General features: G+C 50.0%; 1 protein-coding gene across 5 annotated transcripts in view; it reads right to left on the bottom strand.

The window, feature by feature from the left end:
* Positions 1-204: 204 nt before the first annotated feature.
* The window catches only part of VEPH1 (ventricular zone expressed PH domain containing 1), a 62122-nt gene continuing 41508 nt past the window's right edge, over positions 205-20818 (bottom strand). For 4 of the 5 annotated variants that reach the window (XM_071752825.1, XM_071752827.1, XM_071752826.1 and 1 more), the window contains 5 exons: positions 19722-19861; positions 15897-16031; positions 12093-12210; positions 4060-4196; positions 205-1494 (listed from right to left, as the gene is read on the bottom strand). In XM_071752825.1, coding sequence (XP_071608926.1) covers positions 1258-1494; positions 4060-4196; positions 12093-12210; positions 15897-16031; positions 19722-19861 — 767 coding nt within the window. In that variant the 3' untranslated portion in view covers positions 205-1257. The remainder of the gene's footprint in view (positions 1495-4059; positions 4197-12092; positions 12211-15896; positions 16032-19721; positions 19862-20818) is intronic. The other variant, XM_071752829.1, reaches the window with a different exon arrangement.

Below are 20818 nucleotides of genomic sequence, written 5' to 3'. Positions count from 1 at the left end.
TTGTCCCATCACTCCAGGCCCCTGGGGCTGAGATGATTCCAGCAAGGGACAACCCATGACAATGCAGCACAGGAGTTCCCAACATGTCCCTGGTTCAGGGGGTGGCAGCTGCTTCACCCTCAGGTGTTCCAGTATCCAGAGTCTTAAAAAAAACCCCATAAAAGCTACTTCTGTATTTGCTCAAAAGGAAAATCTGTGACAGTGGGATTTTTAGCTTTTTTCTGTGTATTTCTTTCTTATAAATCTCCCCGCTCTCACTGTAATCAGATGTTTGGTTTCTGTGCTTCTCCTTTCAGGAGGGATGAGGAGCTTTTCTCTTTTATTTTCCTCCAGCTTTTAATGTCAGGCAGGAGAAGTGTGGCCAAGCTGCTTCTTGTCTGCAATTATTTCTTGGCAGGGGACACGGGGGTCTCTCTAACTCCACCACTGTGCATCCCAGATTGGCTCCATCCCCCTGAGACTGAAGGGGTGGCAGGGGCTGGTGACAGCCACACTCTGGTGACAAAGTCTGGAGGCAGCAGGAGAAGCAGAGCTGACTTTGCCCCATATCCAAGCACTCAGTCCTGCACCTCACAGGAGGGGGATGTGAAGAATCAAGCAAAATGGGGATTTTCCAGTTTGGGAGAAACTGTGAAAAGTTACAGAATGTAGGAGACAGAAGAAGGAAAGTAGTTTTAAAAATACCTTTCAGTTATGAAGGGGAGAAGAAGCAGGAATAAGAGGGAAAATCAAAGCAGTTAAATATTTAAAATTCTTTTTTTCAGCAGTATTAACTCTTTAAAATTGCTCCATCTCAGACCCGAAGGAAGCAGCAAGTCTGATTTTTTCCTTCCCCAGACACGTGGCACCAGTCAGAAGACAAAGCATGAGATTAAATAAGATGGAAAAGAATCTTTTTACAAAGGGAGTGGGGGAAGCAGAAAGTCCTTCCACCCCTGGCTGCTCCCGGGCAGTGTCTGCAGCCCCCCAGCCCCCCAGCCCTGGGGTGTCCTGGGAGCAGGGGCTGAGGACTTGGGCTTTAGGGTTGGTTTCTGACCCCATCTCCTGCCCCACAGCCCTCAGCCTGACTTCTGTTTCGGGGGTGTCCGTGGGATGCCCCCGTGCAGGGGGTGCTGAGCCCTCCATCCCCCGGCACCTCTGGGGGGGCTTCCTACCACATCCTCCCGTTTGGAAGGCCAAAAGTGCTGGATCTCTGGATCCCGGGGGTGGGATCCTTCCCAGCAGGGAGGGCTGAGGCTGGGGGGTGGCTCTGCAGCCTTACAGGGAGGTGGTGGCCTCCTGGCTCTCCCGCTCCCTGGCTCGGGCCACGGCGACGTTGAGGCACTGGAGCCACTCCTCAGCCTTCTTCTCATCCCTGGCCTTCAGCACGTAGCTCTTGGTGGCTGTGAAGATCTCGAAGGCCCTGGGCAGGCTGCGGTCCCTCCTCTTCTTTGCCACCACTCTGACACTCTGCACCTTGCTGAGCTCGATGGGACACTCCTCGGGGTCATCCTTCTGAAACACAGGGAGCACAAACGGAGCCAGAGCCCCCTTCACCCCCTTCACCCCCTTCACACCCTTCACCCCCTGCCCCTGCCCCTTGCCTGCCTCATTCCTGGGGTTTTTATTTATCAGGGAGCCTTATTCCAGACTGGGGAAGTTTTCTTAAAATGGTTGCTTGCCCACCAAAAAGCTCAGTTCTGACCAAATGGTTTTCCAGGAGCCACGAGGTGCATCCCCATTGCCAGAGCTCTCCCTGACTCCCCGTGCCCCTTCCACAGACCCCAAGGGAGGGCTTTATTCCTTTTAGAAACCTGGCTCTGCCCTGACATCTGACCTGAGATGAGCATTTTGAAAGTTTTATCACTAAAAAATGCAACCACGGACTCGAGAACCAAAACTTTGCACCTTGGGAGCCAGAGCTTTACACTCAGCAGCCCATTGAGCAGAAAAAGGGTTTTCTCTCCTCATTTCCACCCAGGGTTTCTCCTCAAGCTGCTACACAAAGCTGACTGCACCCTTGGCACCTTCCTGTGGAAGGATCTTACCACGGTTTCCCAGGAGGGAAGGATGTGACTCTTTTCCAGCCCTCATTTTTTTGGGGTTTCTGCAGCCTCCCCCGTACCCGTGTCCCACAGAGCAAACCCTGTGCATGCAGTGACTGCTGCAGGGCAGCTCCATGGGGGGGGATCCAGCACCAAGCAGACCCAGCCCCCAGCCAGCTGGCCAGCTCACAATACCTCCTCTGTCTCAGGGCTGGGTTTCCAAGTGAAAATCCAAGTGTGGATTTTCCAAGTTTTCAAGTCCAAACACCCACACAGCACCGGCCCCGCTCCCCATCTCCAGGGGTGCTGGGGCAGAGCCAGCCCCAAAGCCTGAAACCAGCACCAGGACCTTCTACCATGGCTTCAGCTGCCCACAGCCTGTAGCCCTCTGCCTCAGAACTATTTTGGGTTAAAATGGACCTTTCAGGATCACCAGGTCCAAGCATTCCCCCAGCAGTGCCACCCCGTGTCCCTCAGCACCACATCCCCAGGGCTTTGAAACCTCTCCAGGGATGGGGACTCCTTTGGGCACTTTTCCCTGGAAAAGGACCTCCTGTAGGATCTGAAAAATCCCACTTTTAGTGCCCAAAAGAGGCTTCCCACCTCCAGCCCTGCTTAAAGAGCTTTAAATGTCACATTTGGTGTCTGGTCAGCCTGGGGCAACCTAAAGTGTTGGGCTGGGGGTGGCTCCAGGCTGCAAGCCCAGCACTGGTTAACAGCAGGAATTGGCTCCTGAACTGAGGCCAAAAAACGTGGCAGTAACCAGGGAGAAGGCACCAACTTGAGAGGCTGGAAACCCAGGAGCAATAACCCCAATAACCCCTCTCTGGGGGGCTGGATGCCAGCCTGGCACCTGAGGGACCAGGCCAGGTATTGAAAAAAGAAAACCCAAAGCAGCCTGGGGTGGGCAGTTACAGAGTTCACCTGCAGGGATGATGCTGCTGGGCAAAATCTGCTGCCTGACAATTGAACTGGTTGGTTCCACCCAGTCCCAGACTGGTTTGGGATGGAAGAGACCTTAAAGACCAACCAGTGCCACCTCCCACCAGCCCAGGGTGCTCCAAGCTCCATCCAACCCATCCCTGAACGCTGCCAGGGATGGGGCAGCCACAGCTTCCCTGGGAATCCTGGGCCAGGGGCTCAGCACCCTCACCCCAAAGGATAAGGCTGACCTCAGAATCTCAACCAAAATGTCAGAAAAAGTCAGGGGAAAGTAAGGACAAGGGTGTTTCCTGGGCTGCTGACTTCCAGAGGGGATGTATCAGCCCACAAAAAGCACAGGTTCCTCCTGGGCAGGACACCCTGGGGTGCTGGGGCTCAGGAAGCCATTTCAGAAGCTTAAAGTGCTTCACTATGTTTCTATTAAAAAAAATGAGATTGTTTACCAGAAAAATCAAGGCTCAGCTGTAGTTAGAACATTTGGGTTATTTAAGTTTTGCATTACCTCAGAGAGACCCCTTGTAAAAAGAACAAACGACTGTTTTTCCCAATGTTTGATGATTCACATTGAAAAAAAAAAAAAAAAAAAAGAAAACAAAAAGCTGAAGAAAATGAATTTCTAACAGCTGAAAATGAGTAACTGATGAGGACTGGAGTCAATTACCTGCTCTGCCACACCCTGGGCCAGGGAAGACTTTTCAAGTGGAAAAAAATATGTTTACCTGAGCAGCATATATTGGATTTGTGTTTATTCAAGGAAATAAAGTCTCACTGGTCAGCCCTGGGAATTGTGCTTTGACCTCCTGGAATTCCTTCCCGAGAGGTGATGCCTTGGGGTGGAGGGGACAATGCTGGGGCTCAGTCACTGAGAGGTGGTGCTGAGCCCTGAGCTTTTGTTGGCTGAAGGGAAGCAGAGCCAGGCTGAGCTCTCTGGAAAATCTCATTCCCTTGATCCAGAGAGAAAACTCCAAGTCAGGAGGGTGAGCAAGGCCCTGGCAGGGACCCCAGGAAAAGCTGAGCGGGCAAAACCTCTGGGAGATGGTGGTGGGGAGGAGGGGAAAAAGAGAGAAATGCAGGTGGTGCTCTCCTGACTTACAGCTTTCCCTTTCCTGAAGAGCAGCTGGTTGCCAGCCAGGGTGAAGTATCGAGTCTTCCACCTCTTGATGAACTTCCACCTCACCTGCTTCTCCTTCAGCTTCCCTTCCATCAGGGGCTGCCCCTCCTCATTGACACCTGGGGAGGGAAGGACACCCCCAGGGGGTTAATTCCTGACCACCCCTGGCCCCAGTCAAACCCCAGCTTTTGGCTCTGATGGAAAAATGTGGATTTTCTAATTTTTTTTTTTTTTTTTTTGCAGTTGAGCTGTGTCAGCTCTGAGACCACATTCCTCCCAAGCCCCCACTTCAGGACTTCTCAGCCCTTAGTCATGGTTTGGGAGGCCAAAAACCAAATCAAACCTCTAGAAAAAGAAAAACTTTTTGGTTTCCTCCCTTCCCCCCCCCACACTGCAAAATTATTGCTGTATTTAAAATCAATGTCAGAATCCAGAGCAGGGAGGGAGGGTTGGGAAGCCTTGCATTTGCCTCTTCATGGTTCTGGGCACCTCTGCCAGCAGCCCAAGGACCAGGGGGATCCAGAGGCTCTGGCATTCACCCTGCCTGGAGCACAGGAGGCCTCAGGAGCTGGAAGAGCATTCCCAGACCTCGCAGGCAAAAAGGGATTTTCCAGGGCAAGAAAAGCCCCACGACCAAGAGCATCCCCGTGGCCTTTAGACCCTGCCCTGCAGAGCATCCTGGAGCCACTGCCCCTCAGGGATGGGGAAAGGTGTTTAAAGCTCCTCCAGTCTGAGGGCTGCCTTTCTTTTTTTCCTTTTCTCTTCTCTTTTTGCCCATCAGAGAGAGGCCAGGATGGATCAGATGGACTGGAGAGCAGCCCATGGCAGAGAGCTGATGGGTTTTTTGCTGTGATGTTTGGGTTGAGCCCTTCCCAGCCCCTGTCAGGTGGGCAGTCATCCTCTGCCTGCCCATTCCCACGTACCTCAGCACGAAAAGTTTTCTCTTTTTTCTTTTAAATCTTTGTCCCAGCCTCTGCCTGAGCCTTTTGGGACCCAAAGCAGAGGAGGTGGGTGCCATGCTGAGGACACAAGGGGTTGGGGTGGCCAAGCACAGGCACCAAAGGTGGCACTGGGGGGTTTCAAAGGCTTTGTAGCTTTTTGGGCTCTTCTCTCTCTTTGCTGCCTCCTGTCTGGTGTGGGGGGAACCGAACAAGGCAAACACAATGCATCAGATGGAGATGAAAAGTGTTTTTTTTCCCCCACTACTGTTGGTTTTGGCAGAGGGGAAAGGCTGGGGGGGCTTCTACTGCAACCTCCTGGTGTGAGACTGAGTGATTCTGTCCCTGGAGATGGGGAAGGGGATGGAGGGAATAAAAAGAGGGGTGGCCAAGTTTCAGCTTTGGTGGGGAGCTACTGCTGGGATTTCCAGGATAAAACCAGCTCAGGCTCTGCTTTCCTGAGTTCTAGGAAGGTTTAGGGAGCTTCTCAGCTGATGGTTTGCTGCAAAGGCCTCATCAAATTTCCAGCTTAGTGCTGCCCAGGTCAGTAGCCCTGTGGTTCTCACAATTCCCCATCCCCAGGAGCACCCTCTTGGTGGGGGATGTCTTCTTCCCATGGGAGCACAGGGTTTGGAGTCAGGAAATCCCCATCTCTGTGGCAGGGGGTTGAGGACAAGGGGACATGGCCCCATCTGGTCCTGTCACCAGGTCTGCCCAAGGAGAGACAGAGAGCAAAGAGCTCTGAGGCTGGGACACCCCCCCCAGCAGCAAGCTTTCCTCCAGCATGCTGGAAAAAGAAAAAAAAAGGGGGGAGAGAACTCCCCTTTGAAAAAAAAAAATGACAAAGATCGGACAGGAAAAGAATTTTGACTCCTACTTGATAACAGGGAAGGATTCCTAATGTGCACAGAGACTTCCAGAGCCAGATGCCAGCTGGGGAAACCTCTGGATGCAGCATAAGAAGGAGATGATATAAAATGAGAGTGGTTTTGCTCATCTACCTGGCCCCTGGTCCTGTGGGAAGAGCTGTGACCTGACCCCAGTGCAGTGGGAACGTGATTGAACCTGGGAAGGTGTCAAGGTCAGAGGGATGGTGCTCAGGAATGCAACATGAGAAAGGAAGTGAACGTGCAATTTTGGCCTAATGTGGGTTTTTATCACTCAAATCTTCCCAAAGCAGGATTCCCTAAAGCAATGTTGATCTCTCCTGAAGCACCCAGTGCCCACAGAGCACTCCTGTACAGCCCCAGAGAAGCCCATGGGGGGGAACATTCTGATGTCAGCTTCCAAAGTCATGGTAATAAGTCTGATGCCAGTGTGTCTGAGGGGCTGATCAGAAGAAAAAGATCCACGGAAGATAAGGATGAAGCTCTTTTCCAATATTTTTCTAAGCCCTTTTGCTTATTTTCATTGCAGTTAACTTCACAGAATAATTCAGCTGGGAAGAAGCTCAAGGGACCTCTCCTCCAGCCCCAAGCCAGGTCACCCACAGGGTCACTCTAGGTTGCTCAGGAATTTATCCAGCAGGGACTTGGAAATCTCAACAATCTCTCTGGGCAAGCTGTTCCACTGCTTCAGCATCCTCCTGGGGGGGAAACCTTTCCTCTGGGCCCCCCCTGAACCTCTCCTGCTCCAGTTCATGTCTCTTGTCTCTTGCTCTCTCACTGCATCCCCCAGAAAAGCCCTGGCCCTGTCTTCTTGGTGACCTCTGGTAGGTACCAGGGTGACCTCTGATAGGTACCAGGGTGACCTCTGATAGGTACCAGGGTACCAGGGTGACCTCTGATAGGTACCAGGGTGACCTCTGATAGGTACCAAGGTACCAGGATGACCTCTGGTAGGTACCAGGGTGACCTCTGGTGGGTACCAGGGTGACCTCTGGTAGGTACCAGGGTACCAGGGTGACCTCTGATAGGTACCAGGGTACCAGGGTGACCTCTGGTAGGTACCAGGGTGACCTCTGATAGGTACCAAGGTACCAGGGTGACCTCTGGTAGGTATCAGGGTACCAGGGTGACCTCCTGATAGGTACCAGGGTGACCTCTGATAGGTACCAAGGTACCAGGGTGACCTCTGATAAGTATCAGGGTGACCTCTGATAGGTACCAGGGTGACCTCTGATAGGTACCAAGGTACCAGGGTGACCTCTGGTAGGTATCAGGGTACCAGGATGACCTCTGATAGGTACCAGGGTTAAATCCCCCCTGAGCTCTGCCTGCACCAACCCTCAGCCCCTCCTGACAGGGTAAGAGCTTCCCCCCCCCAAACCTCCTGATGGAGCCTGTCCCAGTCCTTACTGGGACTCCACTCAGCCCCCCCAGTGCCTCCTGTGTGCCAGGGGTAAGAGCTCAGAGCTCTGGGGGGAAGGGGCATCCTGAGCTTTGCTCTTCTGTCTCCACTCCTCCCAACCCAAAACTCACTGCCCCCCCCCAGCTCCTTCCCAGGGCTGTGTGGGAGGAGGATCTGCACTCCTAAGACACTTAGAAGAGGCTCTAAAAATGCAGCCAGCTGGAGTTGGAGTTTCCACCTGCCTCATACACACAGGAATGATCAGCAAATGATGTCTGGGTTTGCTTCCTTCTCCTCACATGGGCAGGAATAAATTAAAAAACTTCAGAACAGTGATACAAGAATGGTGTAAAACTGATCTTCCAGGTGATTATTGGTATCAGGAGCAGCTGACAGAGTGGATTCTCCTTAATCTGCCCGGGCAAAGGTGACAATGAAGTCACAGAATGGTCACAGCTGGAAAAGATCTCTGAGCTCCAACAGTCCAGTGCACACAAAGAGAGAATTGCACATAGTGGGGAAGGGCATTGTGTGATGCCAGGGACAGGCAGAACCCTTTGAATAAATAATAACCATTAATAATAACTAATAAATTAAATAACTAATAAATTAAAAAGAATTTCAGATAACAATTTTAACAGTCTGCTTAAATTACCCGAGTGCCAACCAAGGCTTGCAGGGGGGTTCTCCTCCACTTGACCTTTAGAAGTCAGGTTTAGACATCTTTAGAACAAGATGTTCAAGAGGTGTGTATCAAAGAGCAAACATTTCTTTGATCTGAGTGTTACTGCATCAGATTCTTTGGCTGTTGTCAGACAGAAGGTCAGAGCAGATGATCACAGCAGCTGGGTGGGAAACCACTGCCTGAGCTATGAGGAGATCTTCAGCTTGAAAAAGAAGTTCAAAGATTCACAAGGTTGTATTTACTATATGTCATTGCTTTTTTTTTTTTTTTTCCTGCAGAACACACAATAAAGCTAAAAATACTGCCTAAACTCAAAATGAAAAATTATTTACTGTAACATCTATTAAACCATCTCAATACAGAGACACTAACTCCCAAATCAATTTAATTAATGAGCTGTACCCATTGCTGTGTCCATTGAAATTATTTTCTATTAATTGTCTCTTGCTTTCTCTGCTTTCTCTGCAGTGCCTCAAGCTTTAGGTATTCAGGGTACTGAATATGAAGTGAAAATACCCTCCAAACCCTTCCAAGATGAACTCAAGGCAGATAAAACCCCAGAAGCATTAAATCCCACGTCTGATGAAACATAAAGTGATCCACAAAAATCCAGTCCAGTCCTGAATGATCTCAGTGATAATAACCTCCTCTTAACTTGAAAGGATGGGAGGTGTGGGTGGCAAGAGGACAGAGAAAAATGCAATTAACCTGAGGGAACTGGGATTCACTCTCTCCCATTCATCCTCACACTGGGTTTGCTGGAAACCTGGGAAGGACCCATTGCTGAATGCCACCTTTTAGAGTCCCCAGGCTACTCCAGTTCACCAGATAACCACCACTGCTAGCAAAAATAAGTGTATTCAGAATGAATGTGGTGCAGGCTCTTCTGAGCAAGTTACTTTTTCTTTTAAAGAGGAATTAATAAAAGCCCCTCTCTCTCAGACCATGGGCACGATGGCTTTTCTGCAGCCCACAGGGGTTGCTGCAATTCCTTTGTGAGCTTCCAGAACATGGAAGATGTTGCTGCAATTCCCTCCCCAGCCATCAAGTGGTTTCATTGAGTTTATTTTTTTTTTTTTGACATTTCTGCAGCCAAGTGTCAGTCCAGGAGGTGATGCTGCAGTGAGGTTTTTAAGGGCCAGCTCTTCCCAGCAAGGCACAAGCTGCCATCACCAGCATTTCCAGTGCCTCCTATCTCTGCTGGAATGGTTGTCACTTAAGAAAGAAGCCCAAACAATCCAGCCTGGCTTTCCCAGCCCCACACTCAGGACACGGATGTGTCTCTGAGCAGATGAGCAGGATTTGTGGGAATTCTCTTCCCCCTTGGCTCAGAGGGGACAAAAAAACCCAGCCAGCCAATTCAGTCTGACTGAACAGCACTTCTGGAAAAGTGTGGCTGTACCAGGAATGCTTTACAAGCAGGAGAATGCATGAGCAATGTTCAAACTTTCCCTGAATTGCCACCTTCTGGAGGTCACCACTTTGCCTCTTGCCTCCCTCCAGCTCTGAGTGGAGCCCAGCTCCAAAAATCCTCCCAACCATGTCCAAAACCCCACCACTGAGCTGGCATCCTGCAGCAAGGCTGGGGCTTTGTGGCATAAATGCTTTCCTCAGCCTGGGGGATAAGTGGAATCTTGCAACGTGGCATCCAAAAAATGCAACAAACCCCAACATTAACAGCAAAACCCACAAGACAATAATAGGAAAAGAATTTGCCTCTGAGTTCCTTTCTAAAGAAGAACTGGGTTGCTAAAGAGCATTGCTGAGAGGGAGGAATTGTCTTCTTGTCTTTCACAAATATCTGAGGTTTCCAAGGGGGGATGAAGGCAGCAGATGTGTGACAGCCTGCACAGTTCTTACCCATCCAGGGAGACCTCTGGAGTCTTTTTTCTTGTCTCAGATCTTACAGACCCCAAAAGGCCCTGGAGTGTCTCCCCCTCTGACACAACTTTTCCCAGCTCCAATTTGAAGGTGAATTTGTCACTCACCTGCAGAGTTTTATTCCTCTGAGCATTATCTTCCAAGTTCCTTTCCTAAACCTGACCTTTTTTATGACCCATGCAATACTTTCTATTCTTGGGCTACTAAAGGCTTTTAGAGCTGAGAAGCAAATCATGATACTCCCAATGTACCCTTTGCAGAAAATTTCCTTGACACAAAGACAAAGAGAATAATTGTGATTTAAAAAGGGGAAGTTACAGTCCAAAAATATTCTGTGCCTCGTTCCTCCTGCTCCTGCCCATCCTCAAAGACATACCCAGCTCTCAGTCCTGGCTCTAAACCAAAGGGAAAATGGGGATTTTGTACATGCTGGTGTTTATTAAAGGCTTCTCCCTCCTCCCTGGGGTGTGGGAGCTGGACAGGCACCACCCTGGGTACCATCTGTGCTTGAAGAGGGAACCCCTTCTCCCTGATGTCCAGGCACCTGCTCTCAGGGACTCCTTCTGTGTGAGAAAAAGCAAGCAAAGCCTCAGGTCCTTGCCTCTGCTCACAAGGCAAGAAAATATCACTGAACTGTTCTATTTCCATTTTTTCCCCCCATTGGGCTTTAGCTGACACCAGACAGACCCAAGCTAGAAAAAAGGGAACATCTAAAAAAAAAATAAATTGTTTTTCCACTCCTGCAATCATAGAATGGTGGCTGTTTCACCAGCCTGGAGCAACACTGGAGCAGCAACAAGGGACAGGGACAGGGACAGGGACAGGGCCCCCACAAGCTTACCCTACTTCAGATGTCACCTCAAGAGCCTCTTGTTGGTGGGGCAGAGCCAGCCTCCAGGCTCTGCTTTTTCTACCCCAGGAGCACTGCAGAGCTCTCAGGGAATCACTGCCTGCTCTCTTTTAGTGCCTCCTTGGCCTCCCCACCCCATGGCCTCCTTCCAGCCCTTCTTAGACTTTCCTTGGAGGACACAGTGCTTGGGCAGGAGAGCAACAGGGACAGAAGAGGTCACCTCTCCTCGGATGTCCCCAGACTCCTGGCACCATCCAGGAAGGAGCTGGTGCCCCAGGTCACCCCAAGATGACTCAGGTCATCTTTGCCACCTTCATCTGGTCCCTTGGCTCCAAACCAGCTGCCCTACCAGCATAAATCAGCAGCTTGCCACAAACAGCCCCCTTTTTGGGCGACTTAAATGCCTTTGAAAATTCAAAACAAAGCTATTTTGTTAAGCTTTGAAATTTTAAGCAAGACAGATACCCTGTCCTTTGCAACTTGACACGTCTCTTGCTACTGTGATGGACAAACCCCAGTAAAACCCCAGCACTGAGATGAAATCCCAGCTCCAAGCATGATTTCCCTCGTGGTCACTGAGTCCCACGGGAGCTGTGGAAGCAGGAAGGGGGTCAGACACTCCTGAAATGAGCACGGGCTGCCTGGCCTGCAGCAGAGGCTGTGCCACTCCTGCAAGACTTAGCAAATTCAGGAGTGATGAAATAGAAGGAGATGCTAGCTGTTGGAATAAATAGCTGAGACAGCCAATTATTCCAAGGCTTGGCCAAAATATTCACAATTCTTGGCCAGAACTGTGCAGGCCTTTACAGAGTGGCAAAAAAGATCCAAGAAAAAACAGGCCATGGCTCTGAATTTCAGTGCACTGATCTAAAGCACGTGGGTGTCAGAAAAGATCAAAGAAAACCAAAGGTCACCAGGATCTTTCACCTGGGAAAAAGTGTCATTTCCACTCAGTTTGGTTTCTAAGCCAGCTCCTCAGGAGATGCCTGCCATGGGTTCAGTCAGAGTAAAGCAAATAAGCCCAAGAATAAACCCAAGATGAATCCTGTGCCAATGTCCCCTGGCATGTGGCATCCCCTGTGCCACCTCAGAGGAGCTGGGACAGGGTCCAGAAGATGCAGCTCCCTTATCTGGACACTGGGATGGGTGTAGGGCCCTCCCACTCTCCAGGGGTTGGGAGTCAAGCAGATTTATGGGTTTGGGATTGTGGTCCTCTAAGCACACTTCAAGTGAGGTTTACACTTGACACGAGATCTCACAGAGATGCTGAGATGCATTTGATGGCAAATTCCAGTTCAAACAGGCACTGGTTTGGGTTTGCTGCCCCTTCTCCCCAGCCTCTGCCTCCACCACCACCCCAGGACCCACCTACCTGTGGCCTTCTCAGGGTTGTTGCACATGAAGCACTGCCAAGTCCCTGCTTCCTCACTGTAGCCAAATAAATCAAAGAACCTCACTTCTTCCAGGTGCATCTGCACGTGGTCCAGGTCCTAGGCCAAGAATGAGAAAAAAAAACCAAACCCCAAACAGGGGAGGGTGAGCCAGGGCACAGCTAACAGCTCCCAGCCTGAAAGCAGAGAGGAGCAAGGCTTGGTTGCTTTGCCCTGTAACTGCTCTGTGGGCACTGCTGAAGCTCTTTTCCTCCCAAAAGGAGCTGAGATGTTGGAGGAATTCAGCTCCTGCTGTGCTGTGCTGTGCAGCAAGGAGAGCAGTGCAGCTTCCATCCCTCTTTCTCCATGGGTAAAAGTGGAACCCCCAAGCCTGAGGCTCCCTGACTCCCTTCCCACTCCTGGTGTGGGGTGTGGGACCCTGAGCAGGAGAAGAGAGGAGGGGAAGAGAGGAGAAGAGGGGAGGAGAAGAGAGAAGGAGAAGAGAGGAGGAGAAGAGAGGAGAGAAGAGAGGAGGGGAAGAGAGAAGAGAGGAGGGGAAGAGAGAAGAGAGGAGGGGAAGAGAGAAGGAGAAGAGAGGAGAGAGGAGAGGAGGGGAGAGGACAGGTAAGGAGAGGAGAGGAGAGGAGAGGAGAGCAGAGCAGAGCAGAGCAGAGAAGAGCAGAGAAGAGCAGAGAAGAGCAGAGAAGAAAAGAGCAGAGAAGAGAAGAGCAGAGAAGAGCAGAGAAGAGCAGAGAAGAGAAGAGAAGAGAAGAGAAGAGAAGAGAAGAGAAGAGAAGAGAAGAGAAGAGAAGAGAAGAGAAGAGAAGAGAAGAGAAGAGAGGTGGAGAAGAGAGGTGGAGAAGAGAGGTGGAGAAGAGAGGAGAAGAGAGAAGGACAAGAGAGAAGGACAAGAGAGGAGGAGAAGAGAGGAGAGAAGAGAGGAGAGAAGAGAGGAGAGAAGAGAGGAGAGGAGAAGAGAGAAGAGCATGGCCAGCAGCACCCCCTGCTTCAAGCCTCATCTTGGAGGGGCACCTGGGAGGCCACAAAATGGGCAAAATGACCCCAGGGCTGCTCTCAGGGGGCTGGTGCAGGACACTGTAAGGGCAGATGCATCACAGCAAAGAGAAAGCCTTGGAGCATCTCCATCCATCTCTTAGGGGCTGCAAGGAGCCAGCTCTAGACTGAAAGAGAGCAAATGTCACCAAAATATCACTGCAGTGATCACTCTTTTCCACCCTGTGCTCCGTTAGGCTGGAAATAACCTGAAACAAGCCACTTATTTCAGGAGGGGAAGCAAGGGGGAAAATCCTCACTGGAGAGGAGGGCTTGATCTCAGCCCCGTGCTCCATCATCCTGACAGCTCCAGTGAGCCCATTGTGCAAGCTGCTGCCTCCTCTGCTGAGCAGCCCCAGAGAGCAGAGCCAAGAAAGGGAAGGACAGGACCAACAATGGCCTAAAAATGTTAATTATTCTCTTGCAAGGCTGCTCAACAAAAGACTCTCCGAAGGCATCGCATGGGGCTCGTAAAGAAGTCACCATCTCACTGCTCTGACACAGCATGAGTCAACACAAAGAATCCAGCAAGGAGCCCAAACCCAGGCTCAGTTTTTGCTCTGTGGCCTGCCTGCACTTTGATAAAGAGCTGTGAAGCAACTGAAGGGAAATCTGGCAGGCTGTGCATCTGGAAATGTTTTACTTCTGGCCCATCTTGAGCCGTGTTGCATAAATATTATTTGTGGCATGAGTGGGCTGGCCAGTGAAGCCCAACGTGCTGCTCCTGAGCCAGGTATTCACTGCCTTTCCTCACACCCCCAGCCAGGGCCAAGCTCTGAGAGCCCTGGCAGGGCTGGGAATCTGAAAACATTTCTCAGAATTTATGCTGGAATAAAGGTTGATGTAACACTTTTCTTCTTTCCTTCTCCAGGTTTGCAAAACACTTTGGAATATGTACTGACAAAACCAGCCTAAGCTCCATTTTTTTTTTTTTCTGAATAAATAATAAATCAGTGGGCTTAGACCCAGGGTGATTGCTGAGTACTGTGGTTCCTGCAGGGAGTCAGAACTTCCCCACGTGCTCCCAGCCCAGAAATTCTTCAGTTCTGACACAGCATCAGGACATGGCTGTAACATGATGCATAAAACTTCCTATAAAATACAACCCATGACGTTGATGCTGCACTCACAGCTGAGACATTTCCAGGCATTTGGAACCCAAAGCCCTTGCTGAAACCACCACACCCCCATGGTTCTGCTCCCTGGGCTGCTGGCAGAGGGGTAATGGTAACAGCTACAGGGATCTGGTCAAATAATTCTCAGTGTTTCAAGTACAATCAGGGAAGAACTGAAAAAGTTCAGATGGTGGTGGAAGCTTAAACTGGTGAAGGGAAGGACTGACTGGGTCATGCTGGAAGTGCTCCAGGTGGATCTTTTGGGAATGCACTTCCCTATGGCAGGCCCAGAAAACTCAGTTGGATTCTTCTGAATGGAAGTGGCACCAGAAACAAACTCAGGTTCTGTATCAATAAGCAAACCCCAAACTGAGACAGAAAATCCAGCACCATACCCTGGAGACCAGGGCTGAACATGACAGCTTTTTATCAGCTCAGATGTGTTGTGTCTGCTTGTCTTCAGCCTCCAAAAGCTCCTGGGCAAGCCCCAGCTCCCAGACTTTCCAGACTTCAATCTGCAGCTTAATTCATGAAATCACTGAAGATCAGCAGCTCCTTTCCCAGCTCTGCTATTTTGGGAACTCAGAGATACTGTTACTGTAGGGGAGGGATGAAACTTCCCAAAATAGGGCAGATCTGAGCTGTAGTAGGATTATGCAGCCCATGTGCTGGATGGGGACTGATCCCATTGCTTGGGTGCTGGGCACCTTTGGTAGCACTCCATCTACTCCTCCCCATGCAGGCACACTCTGCCCTAAGCCCTTTATTCACCCCAAACTCCTTCACACTCCACCAGCTCTGGCTTTGGGCTGGTAGAACCTTACATGGACTCCAGTTAAACCAGTGCTGAAGAGGAAAGCAGTTCTAATGCCTTGGGACTCCAGAAGCAGCTAAAATACTCCATGCAAGCTCCACTGTCTCCAGGTAAAACTGGCCCATGAGCTGGGTCTCCCATGGGATATTTCCCACTCCTCCAGGAGCCCCTGCCTCACTGCAGCAGCATCATGGGGGTTCAGGAGGGGTTTCTAACCAAACTCCTCCTTTTAAATCAGCCATGAGCTCAGGGAATGAATTTCATTCAGCCAGACATCTCCCTGCCTGCAATATTCCAAGAGGGAGCTGGTTTGGCTCATGTTGGACAATTAATTTCATCCACTTTGTGCTGGATGGAGCTCTTCAGGAATAAAGAGATATTTGTTTTACAGTCCTACAGCTTCTTTTTTTCCCCAGCAGCAGGATTAATAGCTTTGAAACAGCATTTGCTGAAATCCCAGAGACAGAAAACAGCTTTGAAAGAGTAATCTTGTGAACTAATGGTGAGTGTGAAAATGCTCATTTCCATAAAGCCCAGGACTGTGTTTCAGCAGGTGAATCACCAAGCATCACCAAGCATGCCAACCAGCCCATGGTGCCAGCTAATCTGACTCTCAAGCTTTAAACTTTGAGCAGGAAAAAAAAAATAATTGTGTAGAATCATTGGTTTTCATCAGGCCAGGAACAATCCACAGGAAGCATGGAGGAAGGGATGGAGAACAAACTGGAAGCTGCAGCTACTGTAAAGGTCTGAGAACTGTTCTAGAAGTCAGGGCAAAGTTCTTCTCCTATTTTATTCATTTTTCTGAGAAGAAACCAGCTTACCTTTTGGTGTGGAAACGTAGACTGGATCATGGCTGTTTCAAAACTGTGTGTCCCCTTGAGCTGGGTCTTCTCCCACAGGGCCTTAAGGACCTGCACAGAATGACTCTCTATGGACAGAGGTTCTGCAAACAAGCTCTGGAAAAGATGTTGGAAACAGGATTTTACGTGGTGGGTTTTTTTTCTCTTGGCCAGTAACAAAGAGCATCTTGTTTTTCCAGGGGGCAGCCATGTGGATAACCAGGGATTAGTTCATTTCTGTAAGGAGTTACATTGGATCAATACCCACACAATCAGATAAATCCTCAAATGTTTAATTACCTTTGGGGCTTTTTTGTCTTGTACATTCTGTGTCCCTAAGGTCTGTGGCTCACCAATCTGCTCATTACCCCCCACATGGCAAGGTGCATCTCAGTTTTGTGCTGAAATCTGTATTTTTTTATTCCTGTGAGCCAGGTGGGGATCTCCCCAGCACACACATCTTTTTGGAACAGACAGACCATTTATCAGGGAATGCCAGGAGATGCTCCACAGGTTTGGGTGTGCTCATTTGGACCCTTACAGGTCCAGGTCCCAGCCCAGGGGAGGGTGACAGAGCAAGGCTCGTCACAGCACCGGGCAGGGAAGAGAGAAAAAACCCCACAGAACCCTCAGCACAGGTTTGGCTGGCAGGACGCAGGGGTTTTCAGCTTCACAAAACCAGATGAAAGTTGGGCTGCTCTCACTTCCCAAGCCCCAGTTTCCCAGGACAGGGGGGATCCAACCTTACCCTGCTGCCTGGAATCCCTCTCCTGCTTCAAGAGCGTGGAGTTTTTCCCGGTCTGAGGCAGACCCCAGTCTGTGTTACAGGAACAGCTCTGGGGCTGGCAGAGCTCAGCTGCCTCTGCTCCATCTGCTGCGTGATCTTGCAGTGAAAAAATGCATTTCTTTGCAGGCAGGAGCCAAGTGAGGAGTGCCCGAGTGGAGCCCGTTCTCCGTATTCCGAGGATTTGGTTTGGCAAGGGGAAGGATGTTCTCCCAGCAGAGCTTTCCGGGATGGATGTCCCTGCCTCTCCTTCCCCAGCAATCCCAAATCCCCCTGGCTGGCATCCAGCTGACACAGCCAGCCTCACTCAGTCTCCAAGCAGGGAATTTCTATCAAACAGCACCTCTACCATCACCCCTTCTGGTGGTAGGAGGCTAGAGGTAGAGGCTAGGTAGAACTGGCTGGAACGGGCCCAGAGAGTGGTGCTGAACGGGGCTGCATCAAAATGGCGGCTGTGGTGTCCCCCAGGGATCAGTGTTGGGCCCAGTGCTGTTTAATATCTTTATTGATGATTTAGATGAGGGGATTGAGTCCATCATCAGCAAATTCACAGATGACACCAAGCTGGGGGGAAGTGTGGATCAGCTGGAAGGCAGGAGGGCTCTGCAGAGGGACCTGGACAGACTGGAGAGTTGGGCTGATCCCAAGGGGATGAGGTTCAACACAACAACCCCATGGGGAGCTCCAGGCTGGGCACAGAGTGGCAGAAAGGGAGCTGGGAGTCTGGATTGCCAGGAAGCTGAAGAGGAGGCAGCAGTGTGCCCAGGTGGCCAAGAAGGCCAATGGCATCCTGGGCTGGCTCAGGAAGAGCGTGGCCAGCAGGTCCAGGGAAGGGATTCTGCCCCTGTGCTCAGCCCTGGGGAGGCCACAGCTTGAGTCCTGTGTCCAGTTCTGGGCCCCTCAGCTCAGGAAGGAGATTGAGGTGCTGGAGCAGGTCCAGAGAAGAGCAAGGAGGCTGGGAAGGGATCCAGCACAAGTCCTGTGAGGAAGGGCTGAGGGAGCTGGGGGTGTTGAGGCTGGAGAAGAGGAGGCTCAGGGGAGACCTCATCACTCTCTCCAACTCCCTGAAAGGAGGTTGGAGCCAGGGGGGGGTTGGGCTCTTTTCCCAGGCAACTCTCAGCAAGACAAGAGGGCACAAGAGGGCTCAAGTTGTGCCAGGGGAGGTTTAGGTTGGCCATGAGAAAGAATTTCTTTCTGGAGAGGGTGATCAGGCATTGGAATGGGCTGCCCAGGGAAGGGGTGGATTCTCCATCCCTGGAGCTATTTCAAAAGAGCCTGGTTGTGGCACTCAGTGCCATGGGCTGGGAACCACGGGGGGAGTGGAGCAAGGGTTGGACTTGATGAGCTCTGAGCTCCCTTCCAACCCAGCCCATTCTAGGATTCTAGGATTCTCCTAATTAATTCCGATTTTTTAATCGTCACTTAGCTGGAAGACAATCTCTGAGGTCCCCACTGCCCCCTCTCCCCAGGGCCCCACACTAATAATTTGCCTTTTCACAACTTCCAGGCAAAGGTTTTCCAAACGATTCCCTAATATTTTAAAGGATCAATTAGAAAGCAGGCTCATGGAGTTAAGGATCTGAGGGAAGAAGTCTCTCTCCTGGCTCTTCCCTGTGCAGGACTCAGGGTCACACAGAGCAGGGGGCGACAGCCCAAAAAGGGAATAAAAACACAGGAACTGGTACTGAAATCTTCAGAAACCATACATATATTACTCTACTGTCTGTGAATCTGTGATGGCTCAGCTGAAAACTACATTTTTCATCACCAGCTTTTCATTTAGCTTATTATTGACACACTATAAATACCTTTTATGTTGAATTTATCCCTTGTCCAATTTCACAGGCTTAAATCACATTATCCTGGGGCTGAATTTAGTGCCCTGCATTTAATTTAATAATAGTTATAGACCCAGTACTTCAAAGCTTTTGGATTTCAAACAAAAGAATATAAATTATCTGACATTAAACACCACCCTGATGCACAGCAGGCTCGAGAGCTCAGTGCAACACAAGAGGAACTTTTTTTTTTTTTTCTTTTTTTAAAGAAAAGAGTATTAAGTGCTTGTTTACAGCATGTTTGCAAAGATAAAAATTGAACTCCTTTGCTTCCTTTGCTCTGCTCTCTTGCAGTCTTCTCCTTCCCTGACCATCCCCATTCCTCACCTACAGCACCTCTGGATCCAGAGGAACCACTTTATGTCCTGAAGCACCTAAACATTCCTACTGACCTGGGGTTTTTTTGGGGGGAGGGGGTATTTATAATGTTGGAACGAACACAGGGAAGAATGATTTGAGCTGTTCAACTCACAGCATTGCTTGCTTTGTGTGTTTTGAATTTCAGATAAATCCCTTGGATTTACAAGGCTGCACTGAGGGTGGGATGAACCACAGGGCCCAGCTCTACAGAGGTTAAAAACCTGAACCTTACTATTTTAACACAAAACTCTGTTTCATCTTGAAGCACGAATGCAAGGTTTTCTCTTAAAATTTCATACTACTTGTAACTTCTTAGGAAATTCTATGTGTGTCCCAACACTGGGCTGTATTTGGAAGGGGTGTTAAACAGGAGGAAATAGCTTTAGGGTTGGTAGGAGAACAGCACTGATCAGATTTGCAAAACCCCTGCAGAACAAAAGTCCCAGTGGGTGATGGACCCCTGACCTCCCCCTGCATCCCTGGGGCCAATTCTGCTCCCCTGCAAACCCTCTGCAATGCCCTGGGGCTTGCTGGAAGTTTCATCTGAATGAGGACAATAAGATTTGGTCCCACTTTTTTATCCCCAGGTGTCTTCATCTCTCCAGACAGTTTGAATTTATATTTAACAGAAATATGAAAACTTACAAAGAGCCAAATCACTTCAACCTATGATAAGGACTTTCTGAGGAACCACGAGGGTGGCAAAGCAGTGTGGATTAGAAGCCTATTTGAAAAGATTTAAGAGTTCAAAACCTTTTTTTTTTTTCTTTTTTCCCTGTGCAAGGTGAACACTATTGAGGTGCCACTGGCTGGCATGGCACATACCTGCTGGAAGAGGAACATGATGTGGATCCAGAGAGGAGGCTGCTGGCTGATGAGGGTAAAGCTGGATTTACTGTACAGGCAGTAGTGGCCCTTCAAGGGACAGCTGAAGAACAGCTTTGCTACACAGCTTCTAACAGTATCTAGAAATAAATGTACAGAATATTAAAATCAACTCCATAAAGTGGCTGCAGCCCTGCAGTGCCCGGGCAAGTGTTTGCTCCCTCTGGGTCTGGGTGAGCTCCTGTGGCATTCAGAAGGACCCCACCTGAGAGCACCAGAGAAATACATTCTCCTGGGCTTCCAGTCTTACCCAACAACCACCAAAAGGTGCCAGAGCACCCATGGCCAGGCTGTTTGTCACCTCCCTGCTCCAGCCTGCATTCAGCATTCGTGCTGCCTCAACCAGACAGATCTGTCCAAACCAGGCAGCACCCGTTCTTCTCCAAAGAGTTGGCTGGAAAAAACCCATCCCAAAGTCAGGAACAGCCACAGAGGGCCCTGAAATCTGTGGGATTTCCTCCCTGTGCAGCTGGGAGCAGAGCCTGAGCCCTCTGCCACCAGCCCTGGGCCAGCTCCTGTCCCTCTGCCCAGCCACCCAGGAGCCCCAGCCAAGCTCTGGTCCACCTGAAGCTGCTGGGCAAGGATGCTCTGGCTCCAGCCTGGCTTCCAGGGGCTCCAGGTGCTACAAATCCCCCTCCTACCAAGCATAATTCCAAGCCTGTTTGTCACACAGGGTTTGTACGGCCTCAGCTGAGAGGAACCATGTGCAAGGGACAGGAATCAGTGCTGCTGCTCCACTGGAAGGGAACCCGAGCAGGAGAATAAGCAACAACTTGTTTTTTCCTACAGGAAAGGAGAATATATGTTGCAATTTGAAAGTTCACCACTAAATGGTTGTGCCCGGGGAAAAAGAACAGAATATAAACAGAAGAATGTTGGTGGAGTTGTTAATTGCTGTTTACCCCAGCTTAGCATGCTGGGCTACACCAGGAGGGACGTGTGCGAGTAGGTAGAGAGCCACTGGTTCTGGGAACAATTAATGTGTTATTTGATTTACATTGGTAATCCTTTACTATTAAATAAAATCTGTTAATGGG

Source organism: Heliangelus exortis, chromosome 9 (genome assembly GCF_036169615.1).
Source record: "Heliangelus exortis chromosome 9, bHelExo1.hap1, whole genome shotgun sequence".
Classification (NCBI taxonomy): domain Eukaryota; kingdom Metazoa; phylum Chordata; class Aves; order Apodiformes; family Trochilidae; genus Heliangelus; species Heliangelus exortis.
This window is presented reverse-complemented; position numbering and strand designations above follow the sequence as displayed.